This window comes from Hibiscus syriacus, unplaced genomic scaffold, assembly GCF_006381635.1.
Source record: "Hibiscus syriacus cultivar Baekdansim isolate YM2019G1 unplaced genomic scaffold, ASM638163v2 tig00110637_pilon, whole genome shotgun sequence".
NCBI classification, from domain to species: domain Eukaryota; kingdom Viridiplantae; phylum Streptophyta; class Magnoliopsida; order Malvales; family Malvaceae; genus Hibiscus; species Hibiscus syriacus.
This window is the reverse complement of record NW_024062808.1, coordinates 2,285,123-2,301,587: the sequence shown is the minus strand read 5'-3', so window position 1 is coordinate 2,301,587 and position 16,465 is coordinate 2,285,123. Positions and strand designations below refer to the sequence as shown.

General features: G+C 32.8%; 2 protein-coding genes across 2 annotated transcripts; one reads left to right on the top strand and one right to left on the bottom strand.

Moving 5' to 3' along the window:
* Nucleotides 1–705: 705 nt before the first annotated feature.
* Nucleotides 706–1,403, bottom strand: LOC120136767 (photosystem II reaction center W protein, chloroplastic-like). Its single transcript, XM_039152732.1, has 2 exons — nt 1,225–1,403; nt 706–1,143 (listed from the first exon to the last, which is right to left on the bottom strand). Exons 1-2 carry the CDS (start codon nt 1,325–1,327, stop codon nt 839–841), a joined length of 408 nt encoding a protein of 135 aa, XP_039008663.1. The 5' UTR covers nt 1,328–1,403; the 3' UTR covers nt 706–838.
* A 6,200-nt stretch (nt 1,404–7,603) lies between these two features.
* LOC120136691 (E3 ubiquitin protein ligase DRIP2-like) lies at nt 7,604–11,771 on the top strand. Its single transcript, XM_039152653.1, has 7 exons — nt 7,604–8,132; nt 9,226–9,325; nt 9,968–10,301; nt 10,455–10,891; nt 10,993–11,043; nt 11,193–11,265; nt 11,428–11,771. Exons 1-7 carry the CDS (start codon nt 8,018–8,020, stop codon nt 11,599–11,601), a joined length of 1,284 nt encoding a protein of 427 aa, XP_039008584.1. The 5' UTR covers nt 7,604–8,017; the 3' UTR covers nt 11,602–11,771.
* Nucleotides 11,772–16,465: the final 4,694 nt, after the last annotated feature.

The window sequence follows — 16,465 nt, the reverse complement described above, 5'->3', positions numbered from 1 at the left end:
AAGGGAAATCCCATCCTTCATCCTTCATCCTTCATCCTTCATCCTTCATCCTTCATCCTTCATCCTTCATCCAATCAAATGAATCAATTGATGCATTGACAAGTAGGAGTAAAGGGGAAGTATTGTCAAAGCTTCAATTGTTTTTCTCTCCTTTTTCTATATAAGAAAAGGGTACAATGATGGATGGAAGTTCTTTTGTAGTGAGGCTCTCTGTTCATCTACTTTTTTTTTGGATTGTATGGCATGGAAAAAAGTGATAAATGATCAGAGTATAATATAAACATTATAGTGTTTCAATGTGTTTTTAGATGAAATGGAATGCGGTATTTGAAGAATTGATATTATATTATAATAAGTCTATATATTATTTGAATTTCAAATATAATTACACTTTTTCATCGGATTCAGAAATATTTTTAAAAATAAGCACATATATGTTAACAACATAAAATTTTTAATAGGACGAGTATAAATAAAATTTTAAGGTGGGTATCATTTGTAAAATAAGTAACTAATCGAAGATAACTCAGATTTCAGGGTGGATACAAAAAATTTCAGAATAAACGCTATTTTTAAAATATTAATTGAAGAAAATTCGAATTTCGGGTAGAGCCGTGTCTACCTCACCAAACTGTGGCTCGGCGACTGTCATCCTCTCTTATATCTATGATCATGCTAACCAAATCAAGAATCGACAACGAAACGGTACATAGAAGATGGAGTTAATATATTACCAAAGAGAAATACACATTGGACATGAAGGTGGTAGTTTACTGCATTCATTTGAACATAATATCTGCAAAAATAAGAAACCCAGAAAGGAAGCAAAAGGTTTGGCTTAGAGAGACAATCCAGATTCCTCATCTTCCTCAAGGGTGGCAGTGTAAACAAAGTAAAGCGCCCAGATCAGACCGAACACACCAAACAGAATCCACCCAAGTAGGTTGTTGCTCAATCCAAAGGGAAGCCCTGTTCCTTCCGTCGACATTCTATCGTCCACCAGAGCCATGGCCGGGCTTGACACGGTCGCCGCACACACGGCAGCCAACAACGAACCACTCAAACCGATACTCGTCGAGCCATTCTCCGCAACACCGGCTTCTTTCTTCTCCAAGGAACACATCACTTTCCCCCTCTTCAACCCTAGAAAGTAAAATTTATAAGGTAAACTACGTCACGTGTTACTGAATTTCAGACACTATATCGTTTATTTACTGAACTTACCGATAACGACCGGAGATGCAAGCCTCGGTGATGGCTTGTGTGAGAGAATTGTTGCAGGGGTGAGTGGTGAGGTAGTGGCGGCTGAGATGGTTGACATGTTCATAATGCTACTACAGCAAGGTGATGTTTATGTGGTACAATGGCAGTGATTTTCAATATGAATTTTGTATGGAATTTTACAAGACAATGTTGTTGGTTGGTCCACAATCAAACCAGATTGATAGGTAGCCAGCCATTAGTTTGATTTCCCCTATCCATATTGGTCCAACAAGTTTTGTCCACGTGTCACGTTATCTGTTTATAAACAAAGACTGATGACCCTGACCCTAATTTATTATTATTTTATTTGAAAGAAAAATTCTCGGTTTGTAATTGTCATATTGTCATTTTCTATTAAGAGATTAACAGAAGAGAGGCCATAATTTTTGGTGAGTACAGTCTGTGATCTATAATTTATTAATGTATTTTGAATCTTCCTATTAACGATATGGTGAGTATATATTTTAGGGTAAATTACACGTTTAATATTTTAATTATCATTTTTATTATGTTTTGGTCACTTAGTTATTTCTTTAGAATCATGCCTAACGTTACGTTTTGTTTTCATTTTGATCATCCACCGTTAAAAAATTAACAAAACATCTATCATTGAAAAAAATAATAAAAGGTTTCACGTTAACAATTTTGTTAATTTTTAACAACGGATGACCAAAATGAAACTTAAACTATACATTAGGCATGATTTTAAGAAAACTAATTGAGTAACCAAAATGGAATTTAAGTGATAGTTTAAATAAACATGTAGTTTATCATATATTTTAAATCACAATTTTTTATTAAGCTAAGGTCATTATAAAGTAATATTTGTTCTAAGTACTCTGAACCGTTCGACAATGAAAGCTCAATCACCCTTCTGTAGTCACTGGTGCTCGACCCTTGATCTGTAGGAACAACAACGATTCATTTAACTACTAAGGTAAGTTGGTTTATACATTTGAAATCATAATTTAAATATACGATTAGATGCATGTCTTTAATTAAACTTAATTAATAATAAAACTCATCAAACGACCTCAATGATAAAAAAGAATATTATTTTTTCCAGAGGTTTTAAATTTGAGTAGCTACATCTTTGAGAACCTGAATTTAAGCAATTACATACGTAGAATATAAATATGTTATCAAAATTTTAAAAATATTCTAATTAGATATTACCTTTGTTGTTTCAAAATATTCTAACTAGTAACATGCTAATTGTTAATGATATTATAAGAGTTGTTGATAATATTGATGGTGGGCTCTTGCTTGAAAATATATATTGAAATAAAATATCAATAAAAGATGGAAATATTCCAAGCGTCAATTATGTTAGTACGTCTTAAGAGTGCATGTGTAATGAAAAAAAGGTGCAATGATGCCCTTAGTTCTTGTTGTTTTCTAATATGTTTAATTTAGTACCAGTGACTTATTTTAAGTTGATTTTTCTCCCCAATACTGCAAATTACAAATAATAGATGGGTGCTAATATTTTGTAGCAAACTCCATAGAATTGGGATTAATAATTTTTAGGATATATGTAGATAAAATGGGTGTAACACCCCAATTTTTAAGTTGATTTCAATTTAAACTTATGTAATTAAATTTCAGGGACTCATTTGTAATAATTTGAAAATTTAATGTATTTTTAAAACTCTTGGGAGTTCAGGGACCCAGATCAGGATTTGCCCCTTCTCTGTTTGCAAAGAAAAAACGGATTTGGTGAGGCTGGTAGGCATTGATCCCATGACTTAGGGTATCGAGCTAGGTAACTTTACTTTTTTTATTATTATTAAAATATTTGTTATAGATAGTTGGAATTTTAAGTTCCCAAATCCCATCCATTTTGATCGAAAAAACACCAAAAAAAAATACCTAACTTTCTAAAGCTTTCAGAGTCTCCTTCCACCGTCGATTACAGTCGTCTCTGGTTGTCATGTCATGCACATTCCTCACTATTAAGACCGCTGTCACCGTCCGATCAAAACTCAATTGATCAATCGTCGTAAAGTCTCTTCGTTCGTCGTGAATCAATGTTTAAAGCTTCGTTGGAGACCCAAAGCCGTAACCTCGACTTTTCGCGTTTTCACGCAAATTTCGAGCTTTGATTGCCACACTGCTTCCACCACTGTGATCCTCGACCCATTCCCCTGTTGTTGTGTTTCGCCGTGGTAAGCAATCCAATTTCTTTATCTGTTTAATCTTACTCTATTTTTGACTTATTTTCAAACTGGAGCGTTTTTGGTTGATAGATGCACGCGCACGTGCCACCACATGCCGCCAATGCGCGTGGGGTGACTCCTCTAGCCCAAATCCCTTTAAACTAGTCGAGTGAGTCGAGTGAGTCAACTGAGTCAACTCATTCTAAGTCAACTCATGACGAGTCAACTCAAACTTCTTTGACAAAACTGTTGACTTTGACCCTGAACGTTGACTTTGATCTTGACATAAAAGTTAATTTAAAAAAAAAATCATATTTTATGTTTTTCGACGTCCTAAGTCTGAATCCATGGTATGTTTCACCAAATTCAAAATTGGTAAGCTATTTTTCAGTGTTTTATCTTTCAATTCAATCTGATTTCTTGATTAAATTCCATTTCTGATGTAAATTCTTTTGTATTGTATTCAAGATATTTTGGGATGTCAAATTCTTGTTCGAGAGCGACCAGATGGAGTTAAAAGGGTCGATCAATGTAGTTTAAAAACTGAGGTTTTTAATGAGGTCCGTCGTTTCTCTAAAATAAATAGTTTTTAGAGAGATAATTATTATTCTTAAAGATTTCGAATTTAAACATTAATTTTTATAAAGTATTTAAATGTTTATTTTTAAATGATTCGTAATGCTTAAAATAAATATCACCTCATTATTTTTTTTAATTAAGCGCCGAAAACCTAGAAGTTAAAATGAATAATTTGTGCAGGAGAAGAAAGAAAAACTCATATTATGATTACAGATTTTATTATAGATTTTAATTTCTAATATTTTATTAGTTTAGTTTCACAAATGAAAATAATTTCGTGATTGTTTTCCTAACAAAACTATATTAACTTAACCACATAAGTTTAATTTCAAAAGGCTTAATACCAAAGTAAGTGCCTAAATTATATCTAAATTCTCGAATAGATGCCTAAACTATTTTTTGACCCATCCAGGTGCCTAACGTTATCTATTTAGGTGCGTGGGCCATCAAAGGAGTTAATTTCTCCCGTTAAGTGACGCTTAATTTGAAATTTATTTTTTAGAAAATATTATTATATTTATAACACATCCTATTTTCTCTTAAATTATAAAAAAAAAACCCAAAATACTAAAATCTCCAAATCCTATTCTTAATCCATCGATGCCTTTCCGACCACAACCACCACCGCCGACGCAGCCCTTACCATCCTCCTAGTCGTACAATGTCGTAACTATCGTCAAGATCGCATGAGATCACGATTTTCATTCTATGGTTCACGGGGTATAAAACATTGATTTGTCGTCGATCGGTCACGATTTCATTGGGGTTTTGGTCATCGGGGTGAGATGAGGTCGGGTGGAGCTTCGTCGATGGCAAAGGGTGATGGTCGGCGTGGTTTTAGGGGTTGAAATGAATGTTTTCAAAGTTTTTGGGTTATTTCAAAATATTTATGCTTTTTTAAAAAATATATATAATTTTAATTTTTTAATTTTATATTTTTAAAATAACCATATTGTGACACATGTCACTTAACGAGAAAATTAACGTCGTTGACGGCCCATGCACCTAAATGGATAATGATTGTAACATTAGGCACCTGGATAAGTCAAAAAATAGTTTAGGCACCTATTCAATAATTTAGGTATAGTTTGGGTACTTATTTTGGTATTAAGCAATTTCAAAACTATATACAAATTTCGGTTTATTATGAATTGCAGTACATAAATTTTGATTTTATAAATGTATACGTATAATTTGATTTAATCTAATTTTGTTGGCACAAGCAATATTGGTTAGGCAGTGATCACTTACTTCCAATGACAGAAGCTAGACATATATGGTGTTAATTTTTATCCAAATCATAAATATATTTGAAGGACTTTTTGAGGTGTAAATGAACGAACTATTCGTAAATTGTTTGTATAATGTTCGTTTATGTTTATTTATTAAGTTAAATAAATGAGTATGAAAAAAATCTTTATGTTCATTTAATAAACAATTATCAAATAATTTATAATCTCGTTAATCGAGTCATCTACAAACTCGTTTACTCATTTCTTTTTTTTTTATATATTTTAAATATTGGTGAAAATATGAACTAAATTGAACATAAGGTGAACTTTGATGTTTAAATTGTAAAACCTAATAAAGTTAAGGAGTGGTGATGCAATTTCATTATTTTTATTTGACCCACAAATAAAAAGATAACAAGAGTATTGGTTGATGAATATTAAATAAAATTTTAAATTTTAATACGTTCATTATCCAATCAAATCTAAAATAAAATTAAGTTAAATTATCATTGTACTGTGCTCGTAAGTGAAATTATCGTATAAAAAACAAAACTTAAACTCAAATTAAATTTATATTATTAGTTAATTATTTAAAAGAAATAATACCGAAGACATTATAAACATATAAAATACATTAAATGTTAAAATATTATTTAGACATATAATACCGTTTAAATATTAAACTAGTATAAAACATAAATATTTAATAAATTATAACTTAAATAATTAAATATTTAATAAAAAAAATTGTAATAAATAAATTAAAATAAAAAATTATTATTTCAAGAATATTTTTACCCAAAAATATATATTGTAAATGAATCAATAGATAATATTCTTTTTGACCCCGTAAGAATGAGCACAAATTGCACATAAATAATATTACGAATGAAATCATTACCCGGGAATCAAGGTAAGGATTTAATGCCCACTACGACGACGACGTATATAATGGAAGAGGCCCAAAAGTCTTCTCCATGTATAAATATTTGGGTAAACTACGTATTTAGTCACCCAAAAATTATATTTAATGATATTTTTTATTCCGTTTCGGTCATACACTATTAAAAATTTAATAGTGATATTGTGTATGACTATAGGATAATGTCACTTCATTATTGAAAAAAAAATGACACATCAATAGTTTTATTTATTTTTTAATGATGGGTGACCAAAATAGAATCAAAACATAATATTATATGTGATTTTGAAAAAAAGAAGATATAATTAGATGATCTAAACGAAATTATGAGAATAGATTGATGACTTAAATATGTAGTTTACCCTAAATATTTATGTAAAATAAAGGATAAAGTATATAAATGGTCCCCCAACTATAGGGTGTTGCTTTATTCAATCCCTTAACTATTAAAAGTTGTAAAATAGTCCTTCAACTATAGAATGTTGTTTTATTAAGTCCCTCGACTATTAAAAGTTACAAAATGGTCGCCTGACTATTCATTATGTTCCAAACTCTCCCTTTTTCATTAAAAAATTGGTGATTTTCTAAGTTGGACATTAACATGATAACTGAGATATGATACTCGTTTGAGATTCTGTGATCAGATTTTATTATATCACAATTAGTAGGTTAACGTTTAGTTGAGAATACTGTCAAATTTTTAATAAAAAATGATGGGTTTGGAAAATAATAAATAGTTGGTGACCATTTTATAACTTTTAATAGCTGAGGGACTCAACAAAGTAACACTCTATAATTGAAGGATTATTTATTAATTTTTAATAAACGAGAGATTTAATAAAATAATACTTTATAATTGAAGGATTATTTTATAACTTTTAATAAAGTTATCCTCTATAGCCAGAGTACGATGTGTGTAGGGTGTAAACGAGCCGAGTCGAGCTCGAGTATTGCTGAGCTCGACTCGACTCGAAAACTCTGAAATGAAGCTAAACTCGAAAACTCGCGAGTTTGAAATTTTCAAGCTCGACTCGAACTCGAAATCCTAAACTGAAGCTCGTGAGCAGCTCAAAAGGCTCGAAATAATTTTTTTTCTTAAACTTAACTCTATTGAAGCCTCAAACTCGAACCTTAACCTTAAATACATAAAATCTTACTATATTTTTAAAAAATAAATACATAAATGTTAATATTATTAATCATTTATTTAAAAAAAAATAAAATCTTAATATATTATATTTTCGAGCTGCTCTCGAGTTTTTTGAATCGAATATCAAGTAGTTCGTTTCGGCTCGTTAAGAACTCGAGTCGAGTTCATTCAATTCGAATATTTATCAAACCTTAATCAAATCAATCTCAAATAATTCACGATATGTATCATCTAATTTTCGACAGTAGATGTGTGTCACTTAACCTTATAATAAAAGGGGAAGATACATTGGAAAAAGAAAACCGAAAACTCGTGTGTGTTGTTTTGTTAAAGTGTTTAGATTTCAGATCATCGTTGAGTTCCTCTTCTCCGTTGCAAAAATTCACATCGAGCATCACCCTTTATCTCTCATCTCATCCCATGATCCGTTTTCCCCTTTAATCTCAATCCCTTCCCCTTTCCTTTCAAAAAAAAGAAAAAAAAAAAAAATTCTCAACCTCTGCTTTACGCCGCCATCCCTCTGCCGATAACCCACCCTTCTTCTTCCTCGTATTTCCTTTGCAGTTTTTTATCAACTTATGCACGTAAAAGATAATCCCCCATTTTGCTTCTCGTTGTAGACATGCATTGTGGATAGCGATAACGTGCAAAGTGGGGTTTGTCTTAATTATTGAGTTTTTAATAAGAACAGGGAAGGTAAAGGGAGTTGGATATGGCGAATCGGGTCGTCAAAGTGAGAAGAGAAGCGATTGCGGCATGCATGAGCTGTCCTCTTTGCAGTAAGCTTGTTAGAGATGCCACCACCATATCCGAATGTCTTCACACATGTGAGATTTCTCTCTCTCTTTGCTTTTTCCCTTTCAAATCCCCTGTTTTTCATTGGGTGCTCTTGTTTTCCCCGTTTTATTTTCTGGGTTTCTCTATTGACTTCTATGTTGACTTCTTCGCCTCAATTACAATTTACTGCTTTTGTTTCGTTCCTCCTTGTTTCTAGCTGGTTAATGCTAAGGGCAACGAAATCAAAAAAAATGGAAAAATCCATATGAATTGAGTTATTTGGTTTGATTCAGTTCGGAATTTTTTTTTTTTGACTCGGTTTAGTTTGAAGGGTAAAGTATATAGATAGTGGAGATTGTTTTGTTGAATATAACAAAATGATTATTTTACTTTTTATATAGAGTTAACATGCTAATTGGAACATATCAGCTCACTATTTTTAAACTTTTAATACTAGAAAGATTCAACTAAGCAACTTCTTATAGTCAAGGACTATTTTATAACTTTCAATAGTTAGAGGACTCACCAAAATAACACTTTATAGTCGATGAACCATTTATATACTTTACCCTGGTTTGACAGATGTTGAACATTTAAAAACCTCAAAACCGAACCGATTGATAATTTTGGTTTTTATGTAATTTAATTTCTGTTTCATTTTTAGAAAACTGCAGAGTGCGATTTGATTTATCTTTTATTGAAAAAATCAAACTGAAAGGAATACACCCCTAGCTAAGGCATCCTGGTAGAATAACAAAATTGGTATAAGATTATGAATTGGTTTTGTTTAAACTCTGGGATTTTGCTAATGAGTATGCCTAAGACACTTTTTAAGGACACTACAATCTTCATCTGATATTGTTTCTACTTTCCACATTAAGCTAAGGGTTCTTTTTTGTTTTACACGTCCATAACAAGATTCAAACTTTAAGATGAATTTTTTCCTGTTTTTGAAGTGGAACCAGTATTATGCAAGTTACGGTAATGTTTAAGTTGCTTTGATTACTAACTACACTTTCTCGGCTTGTTTCCTTTGAACTTTCTTGCAAGTTTGATGCGTGTGATCTTTTTTTCATTGCCTTGTAAGGTGAATCAATAAATAGAAGTTTATGATCGATTTTGTTTGTTTTGAGTTTTATGTAGTTTGCAGAAAGTGCATATATGATAAGATAGAAGACGAAGATTTAGAATGTTGTCCAATATGCAACATTGATTTGGGTTCTGTTCCGTTGGAGAAGTTAAGGTATCCTTGTTCCTTCACTTATATTTCTCTCAGTCTCTTGTGTCTCATAACTCAAAACTAATATGTTAGTTGCTTCCTATATGACCAATGCTTCTGATATGTGAAGCAATCACCTCTAGTTTTAAGTTTTAATCTTGTCGAATACAAGAAAAGATTTGTTCTTTATGCGTTAGAATCATTAATATTTTAGAATTAGGGGTCATTCCTTCATTTTTGAGATTTGTAAGTGGATTCTACATGCCATTGGTGCTATAGATTTTGGACTTAAACGTCTGGTCCCAGCAGAGCTCATTGTTACCAAGTTCTTAAAGAAAGAAAATTAGGGAATATGTTGATTTGAGTGTAACTTAGCCAATTTCAAGTGATCTAGCCCGAATCTAGCCGTGTCCTGTAAATACAAGAACTCATTGCTTTTTCAGGATTGGAAGTCTATTGATGCTAAAATCAATGTGAAATATGTTGAAGTGGAAAGAAAGACCTTGTACTGGGTGGATTCATGTTATTGCATGCAGCTTTTGGCTTTGCCGAGTAATCTTCTGTATATTTCTTGATAGACCCTCTGCAACGATGCATAATGTTGGTTAATTGAAATTTTAGAAAAATTAATGTGTATTGAGATGCATCTCTGCTTTTGATAATCAGGCCAGACCACACTTTGCAAGATGTGAGGGCCAAAATCTTCCCTCTTAAAAGAAGAAAAGAAAAGGAACCCAAAGCTCTGCCTCCGGTAACATTGCCAACTAGAAGAAAGGAGAGATCACTGTCTTCATTGGTGGTTAATGCCCCCAAAGTATCAACACAAACTACCATGACAGCGAGGAGAACACAAGGATTTGCCAGAAAGGCTAGTGCTTTTCGAGGTTCCGGTTTTCCGGTAAAGAAGCCTGTTAAAAGAGAGAGAGACTCCGTGGAGGATCACCAAGAGAGTGCAAGCTCACCCGAAACGCTAAATAAATTCACCCAGAATAAAAGACAGGTAAATTTTTAATACATGTTTTAAGTATCTTGTAGTGTCTGATATTGTTTAATACTTCTCGGTTTATCTCTAACATCCATTTACTTGAAAAGAAATAGTGTTTTAGATAAGACTCGATAACATATGTTGTCTTCAAAAAATTGAGCAATACAGTTTACATCTGCCGAACGTAGACAACACACTGATAAAGTAGAGAATGGTAGAAAATCATGGGACGGAATATCAGATCTCTTGAAACCTTTGGACTGTTTGGTGGAGGTTGCAAATAGGACCAAGTCCTTAAAGTCTAATTTACAAGGCTCCGATTCTAGATTAGAATCTATCCGTGCCCCCATCGCTGAAGCTCAAACGTGCAAAAACACTCTCAGGAAAGACTACTGCAGAACAAAAGACGAGGATGAAAAGAATAATGTTGGTCCGGCAAATTCAGAAACCACGACTACTAAAAAGTCGAGCAGGATCCTTCAAAAAAGTGGTTTGGGATTTGGTGATTCTATCGTATCTCCTCAAGCCGTGCTAGATGCTGCTGGTGCAAAGCATCAAAGACGAATTGGACCCGTGTGGTTCTCGTTAGTGGCCTCTCAAGAGCAGTAAGAACTTATTTCAGCCTTCGAAACTAAAATGGATAACGTAGTTAGTTTAAGATGATTTCGTCTTGCTAATTAACTGATTCAATTATCAATGCTTTTAGGGAAGGCGATGCACCCCTCCCTCAAATTCCTGCAAATTTCCTAAGGATAAAGTAAGTTCCTTTTGTTCGAGTCTTAGAATAGCTCATTATATGTATATATATATATATATTCTAACCTGTTGGTTGGCCCTTTTCTGTACCATAATCTCCTAGTGTATGACTTGGCATTCAGTTTTCATTGTTATCTCATTCTGTGACAGGGATGGAAATATACCTGTTTCTTCTATCCAAAAATACCTGATGAAGAAATTGCACCTCACCGATGAAGCTGAGGTGACTTGATCTTTTTTTGAATTTTGCTACATTTTGTATATTCCTCTGCTTAGAAAATAGGTTAGGCAAAGCATGTTGCAGTAAAGATGCAGTAGTTTCAGCCATTGTGACACTTCATTTGGTAACCATTGTCTAAAACAAGCTTTATTTACAATTTGACAGGTTGAGATCAAATTTATGGGGCAGCCAGTGGTTCCCACATTGCAGTTGCATAATTTAGTCCGTTGGTGGCTACAAAGAGCATCGACTTCGCGGCGAGTAGCGGCATCTGTTGGTTCTTCTGCAAAGGATTTTATCATGGTGTTGGCATATGCTCGAAAAGGCCCACAGAGATAGTTGTGCTTTCTTTCATTCTTTTTGCCACCACACCAACACACACGTATATATAACATTCGAATTCGGAATGGTATTCGGATCATTCTACCTAGTTGTTGGAAATCATGTCATATAACTTAAAGTTAGAAGTGACAGCATCTTTATATGAATGGTGGCATGTTTTTTGAGTTGACTGGATTCTAATCAGCTTCTTGAAATGACTGGGATGAGATGAGAGAAGCCAAAGGAATAAAAGTAGAACTGATCAAAGCTTTATGTTTTGCGATGCAACAACCCACAAATTCTTTGGAATCGAATATCAAGGACGGTATCCATTGGGCGGTTTGGGCTGGACTGGAATGAATTTCTGAAAATTTAAAATTGAACTGAATTATATTTTAGTTTTTGTTTTATTTATGATGTTTTACTTTGCTTCTCAAAAATAAAATCTAAAAATTCAAACTCAATATTAACATTAAAAAAAATTAACTCTTATTTACTGTGCAAAGCACATCTAGTTGTTGAAGAAGCAAAAACTGGAAGAGAGTGTAACACCCCTATACCGTATATGTATTCGAATAGGAGTTGGTGGTGCCATATCAACCATTTCAAAACATTTCCTAGTCAAAAACAGTAAAATTTTGTTTCTTTTAAAAATCGTCAATTAACTATTTTTCTATTATCATTTTCATAATTGCGTAAAATAGAAATATAATATTTTAACATCCATTTCAAATTCGGTTTCGGGAAACAATTAGGCAGTTCGATATTGTTTCATATAAAGAGTGAAACTGCCTAAATAAAAATTCATCTATATACAATTAAAAACATAACTTTATCGAATATTAAGATTAAAAAACTATATATATATATAGACACGCACAACTCATTTAAACCTTATAGACATATCAAAGCCTTTCTAATTCAATTTAAGAACATAACCACATTAATAATTTACATACACTTCTTATTTGTATACATACCAGCTAGAAAATTTAAATTTTAACAGGATGTCATTACTGATACATGTGAATATTCCTTTATGATTGATGTCAAGATTAATTCACTTAGCGAGACATTATCAAATATAAAATTAAACGAATCGGTATATAAAATATCACATAACTTATAGCACAAAAAATATTATATAATAATATACGAACATGTGAAACATATTTTTAAACCTTTCTTTGAACCAAAATCTGAAAATCAACATTTCATAATACACATATCAGAATGAACATATCAAATATAAGGCATTTTATGCAAAATCAGAATATTCGATGAAAGCTTTATTTTCAACGAATCAAATAAACATGCATTTTTCACATTTATTTAACTGAAAGCCCAATGTATAACAAATGAGAATGCATGGTACGTGATTTAGATGAGTGTGCACAATATGCAATCGCAACTACCATAAATAAATTGCATTCTTGGTGCCAGACACAAGTATAGGTACCGTAGAACACAACATCACTATACTGAAATTAGAAATCAGACATGGTAACTCACAATGTCAACACATCATGAAACCTAGAACACACATATATTGCCAGAAAAAAATGTAATACCCTAAAATTTTGGCTAGTGACCAAAATGAGAATTTTGAAAGTTTAGTGGCCAAAGTATAAAATTGGGAAAATTTTAAGGACCAAAATAATAATTTCCAAAAAAGAAATTTTATCCAATAAGAAAATAGTTTAACCCCAAGAATTACATTTTTGTGTCATTCAGATTTTTCGTATGGAGTTTGTATTAAAAGTTATAAAGCGATAAAATCTGAGAAAAATTCAGATAATCAGATCGAATCGAATTTTTGAGATTTTTTGAAGGATGATGGAGAAAGGTTAATATTTTCATTTTCATTCTTAAATTAGTGGAATTTAACATGGATAATTGGATTTAAGTTAATCTTCCATGTTAAATAGGGATTGTTGGATTAAAATGGCGAGATTGTAATTTCGAAAAAAACTAAGCCATGAAATAGTTGGTTCATCTTTGACCTTAGGGGAGATTTTGTGGAGGAATCACAAAGTAGAGGAAACAACATGGGAACGTGAGGATAATATGTGTAGACAATTTCCCCATCTCTTTGTGCAATGAAAATTCGAAGATGAAATTGTATGAATCCTTAGAATAGTATCGATACCGAAGGAGTCACATCGATACTGAAGGTATCAATACTAATGGACAAGTATCGGTACCATTTTTAGAAGACAAATTCCAGAATGTAGATTGGGTATCAATACTGAAGGATAATATTGATACCATAGTGAGGAAGTATCGGTACTGGGCCTAGGGTACCTATACTATTCAGATTGAAATTGTGAATTAGGTATTTCGTTTACCTTAAGATATTGAGGATCTATTAATAGTAATATGAACTTCGATATTCATCTCGCTCGTATTATTGTGTAGATATTGAACGAAGGCAAGTTCCAGACGATTCAACGTTATAAGATCGACCAAGAGTGATAAGGGTTTTGCTTTGACTGAGTGAGGCCAAGGTGAGTGCATACTACTAATATATATTTTTTATGGATAGAAGACTTGTGATGATTCTATTTCCAATGTTTATATTAAAACAATATTTTGAAAGTTTATTAAATATTATGAATATATGTTTATATGAATATAAGCATAGTTTTGATTATGTTACTACGTGAACATGCACTGTTTATATTTCATACTATGTGATATTGATCTATGTGATTACATGAATATGTGATATAAGCTATGTGAATTGTATAAATGGTAAAGCCCAAAAGTATGTGATATAAGAGCTAAAGGTATAATTGGCATGCCAAGAGTCGAGGGTTCTACGCGGTCCTACGAGATAATTCTACGTGGTCATTCGGGACATTTCTACGCGGTCCTTCGGGACATATCTATGTGGTCCTTTGGGATATTTCTACGTGGCACTTCATTACATATTCTACGCAGCACTTCGGTGTAATTCTATGTGGCAGTTTCGACTGCAACCCAGTGCACAACCTCAATGCACTCATATACCTTAAGTTCTAAGTAATATACCATGGGCTATTAAAAGGAAATGACATGAATAAACAACGCATGATGTTATATGTTTTTGTTTTGTGAAATGTATTATGGTTTCTTTATTTTATGATGTTTTATAAAAGTTAAGTATAAGATTAAATGTTTTAATGTTTAATTACGCACTTTATTCCCTCACTAAGTCAAAGACTTAGCGTGTGAGTGTTTTCACACTTAGGTTCAAAGAAGCCAGAAGATCAAAGTTAGGACTAGTCAAGACAACATATCTCTACCAAAGATCAGATTTGAAACGATTTAAGAAGTATGTTCTTTTGTTATATTGAATTTTGTTGGCATGCAATTAAATGTTTAAATCGCATATGATTTGATCAGTCTTTTGTAAACATATTTGATTGTATTTATGTATATTATTAAATATTTTTGTTTGATTTGAACTTGAGTTTTCAATATTTATCTTAAGTTAAGGGTTTCACCACTTTAATACAAACAAAATATTAAATTTTCAACAAATTTTCAAAAGTCAATGATTCGAAAAGTCAATGTGATTCCTTGGATTCGTATCCAGGTCGGATACGGGTTGGGGTGTTACATTTAATGATATCAGAGCTACTGTTTAGCCGATTATAGGCTTAAACTAAAGTTAATTGTGTTTTAAAAGTATATACATGCCAACAAAAAGTGAAAAATTTCTGATCTGATAGTGTAATGAGTATGATGTTCTTGCTAATAGAGTTAAATGGTTATATTTTATTAGATGTCTGACCACAAAGGCTCCCGAAGTGAAGCGAAAGATAAATGACATAAGGGTAGTAGCAATTCACCTGCCCTGGCCAGGCAAGGTGAAGAACATGCACCTCAAGGAGTGCCTGTACAAGATCAGGGAGTGTTTTTCAAGACGTTTGACGCTATTCTAATGCGTTTCCAACCGTCTGCTCCCTCAACTCCTAGAATGAATGTAGCAAAAAAGTTGAAAGGGTTAGGTGCACCCGAGTTCAAGGGTAAAGCTGAGGAAGGTCTTATTGCTGCGGACCTTTGGCTTAATGACATAAAGATCAAATTAAAGGGTCTCCACTGCTATGAAGTTGAGAAGTTAGATGGAGCGGTCTCATTGTTATGAGGGCAAACTCAGGTATGGTGGACTAATGTCACCATGAAAATATCAAGTGACCAAGTGACGTGGTCGTTATTTTTAGAAGAGTTCAAGAACAAGTACATTGGTGATCAGTTTATTAGGAAAATGAAGCAATAATTTATGAGTTGAAGTAAGGGAATCGTACCATGTATGAGTACGAGTGCAAGTTTAATAAGCTGAGTAGATTTGCTGCGGAACTTGTTCCGACTGAGAAGGTGCATGCGATTGGTTTGTAGAGGGCTTGCACTCCAGACTGAAAGAGTTGTTAATAGTATTGAATCTATCCTCATTTCAAGAAGTGGTCAATCGTGCTAAAGCTATAGAAAGAGCTCAGAATGAGAGGTTTGGATAATAAAAAACTCAGACAACTAAGAGAGCTGGTGCTTCTTCGAGCTCAACACCATCAAAGAGAGGTATAGGTTATGGATTTCAATCTCAGACTAGATCCGAGTCAGCTACATCTTCTGCTAGAGGATCAAATCCAATGATAGCTAGACATACTAAATAAGTAGGGTCTATAGCTGGAAGATCAAATCAAGGTCAATCGAGGCAGTGTCAACAATGTGGGAAGAATCATATTGGAATATGACGAGTGGTTTATGAAGTATATTTCAGATGTGGGGACACTGGACATTTTATCCGAGATTGTCCATTGATGACTGGAGAAGCTGCAGAAATAGAGCAATCTACTACGGTGCCTTAGAGAGGTAGAAGAAGAAATCAGTATGTGTCATC

Coding starts and splice junctions, on each gene's coding strand:
- LOC120136767 (XM_039152732.1), bottom strand. CDS start 1,327: ATGAACATGTCAACCATCTCAGCCGCCACTACCTCACCACTCACCCCT. Junction 1,144..1,224: donor TGCATCTCCGGTCGTTATCG/GTAAGTTCAGTA, acceptor TTTACTTTCTAG/GGTTGAAGAGGGGGAAAGTG.
- LOC120136691 (XM_039152653.1), top strand. CDS start 8,018: ATGGCGAATCGGGTCGTCAAAGTGAGAAGAGAAGCGATTGCGGCATGC. Junction 10,892..10,992: donor TTAGTGGCCTCTCAAGAGCA/GTAAGAACTTAT, acceptor CAATGCTTTTAG/GGAAGGCGATGCACCCCTCC. Junction 11,266..11,427: donor ACCTCACCGATGAAGCTGAG/GTGACTTGATCT, acceptor ACAATTTGACAG/GTTGAGATCAAATTTATGGG.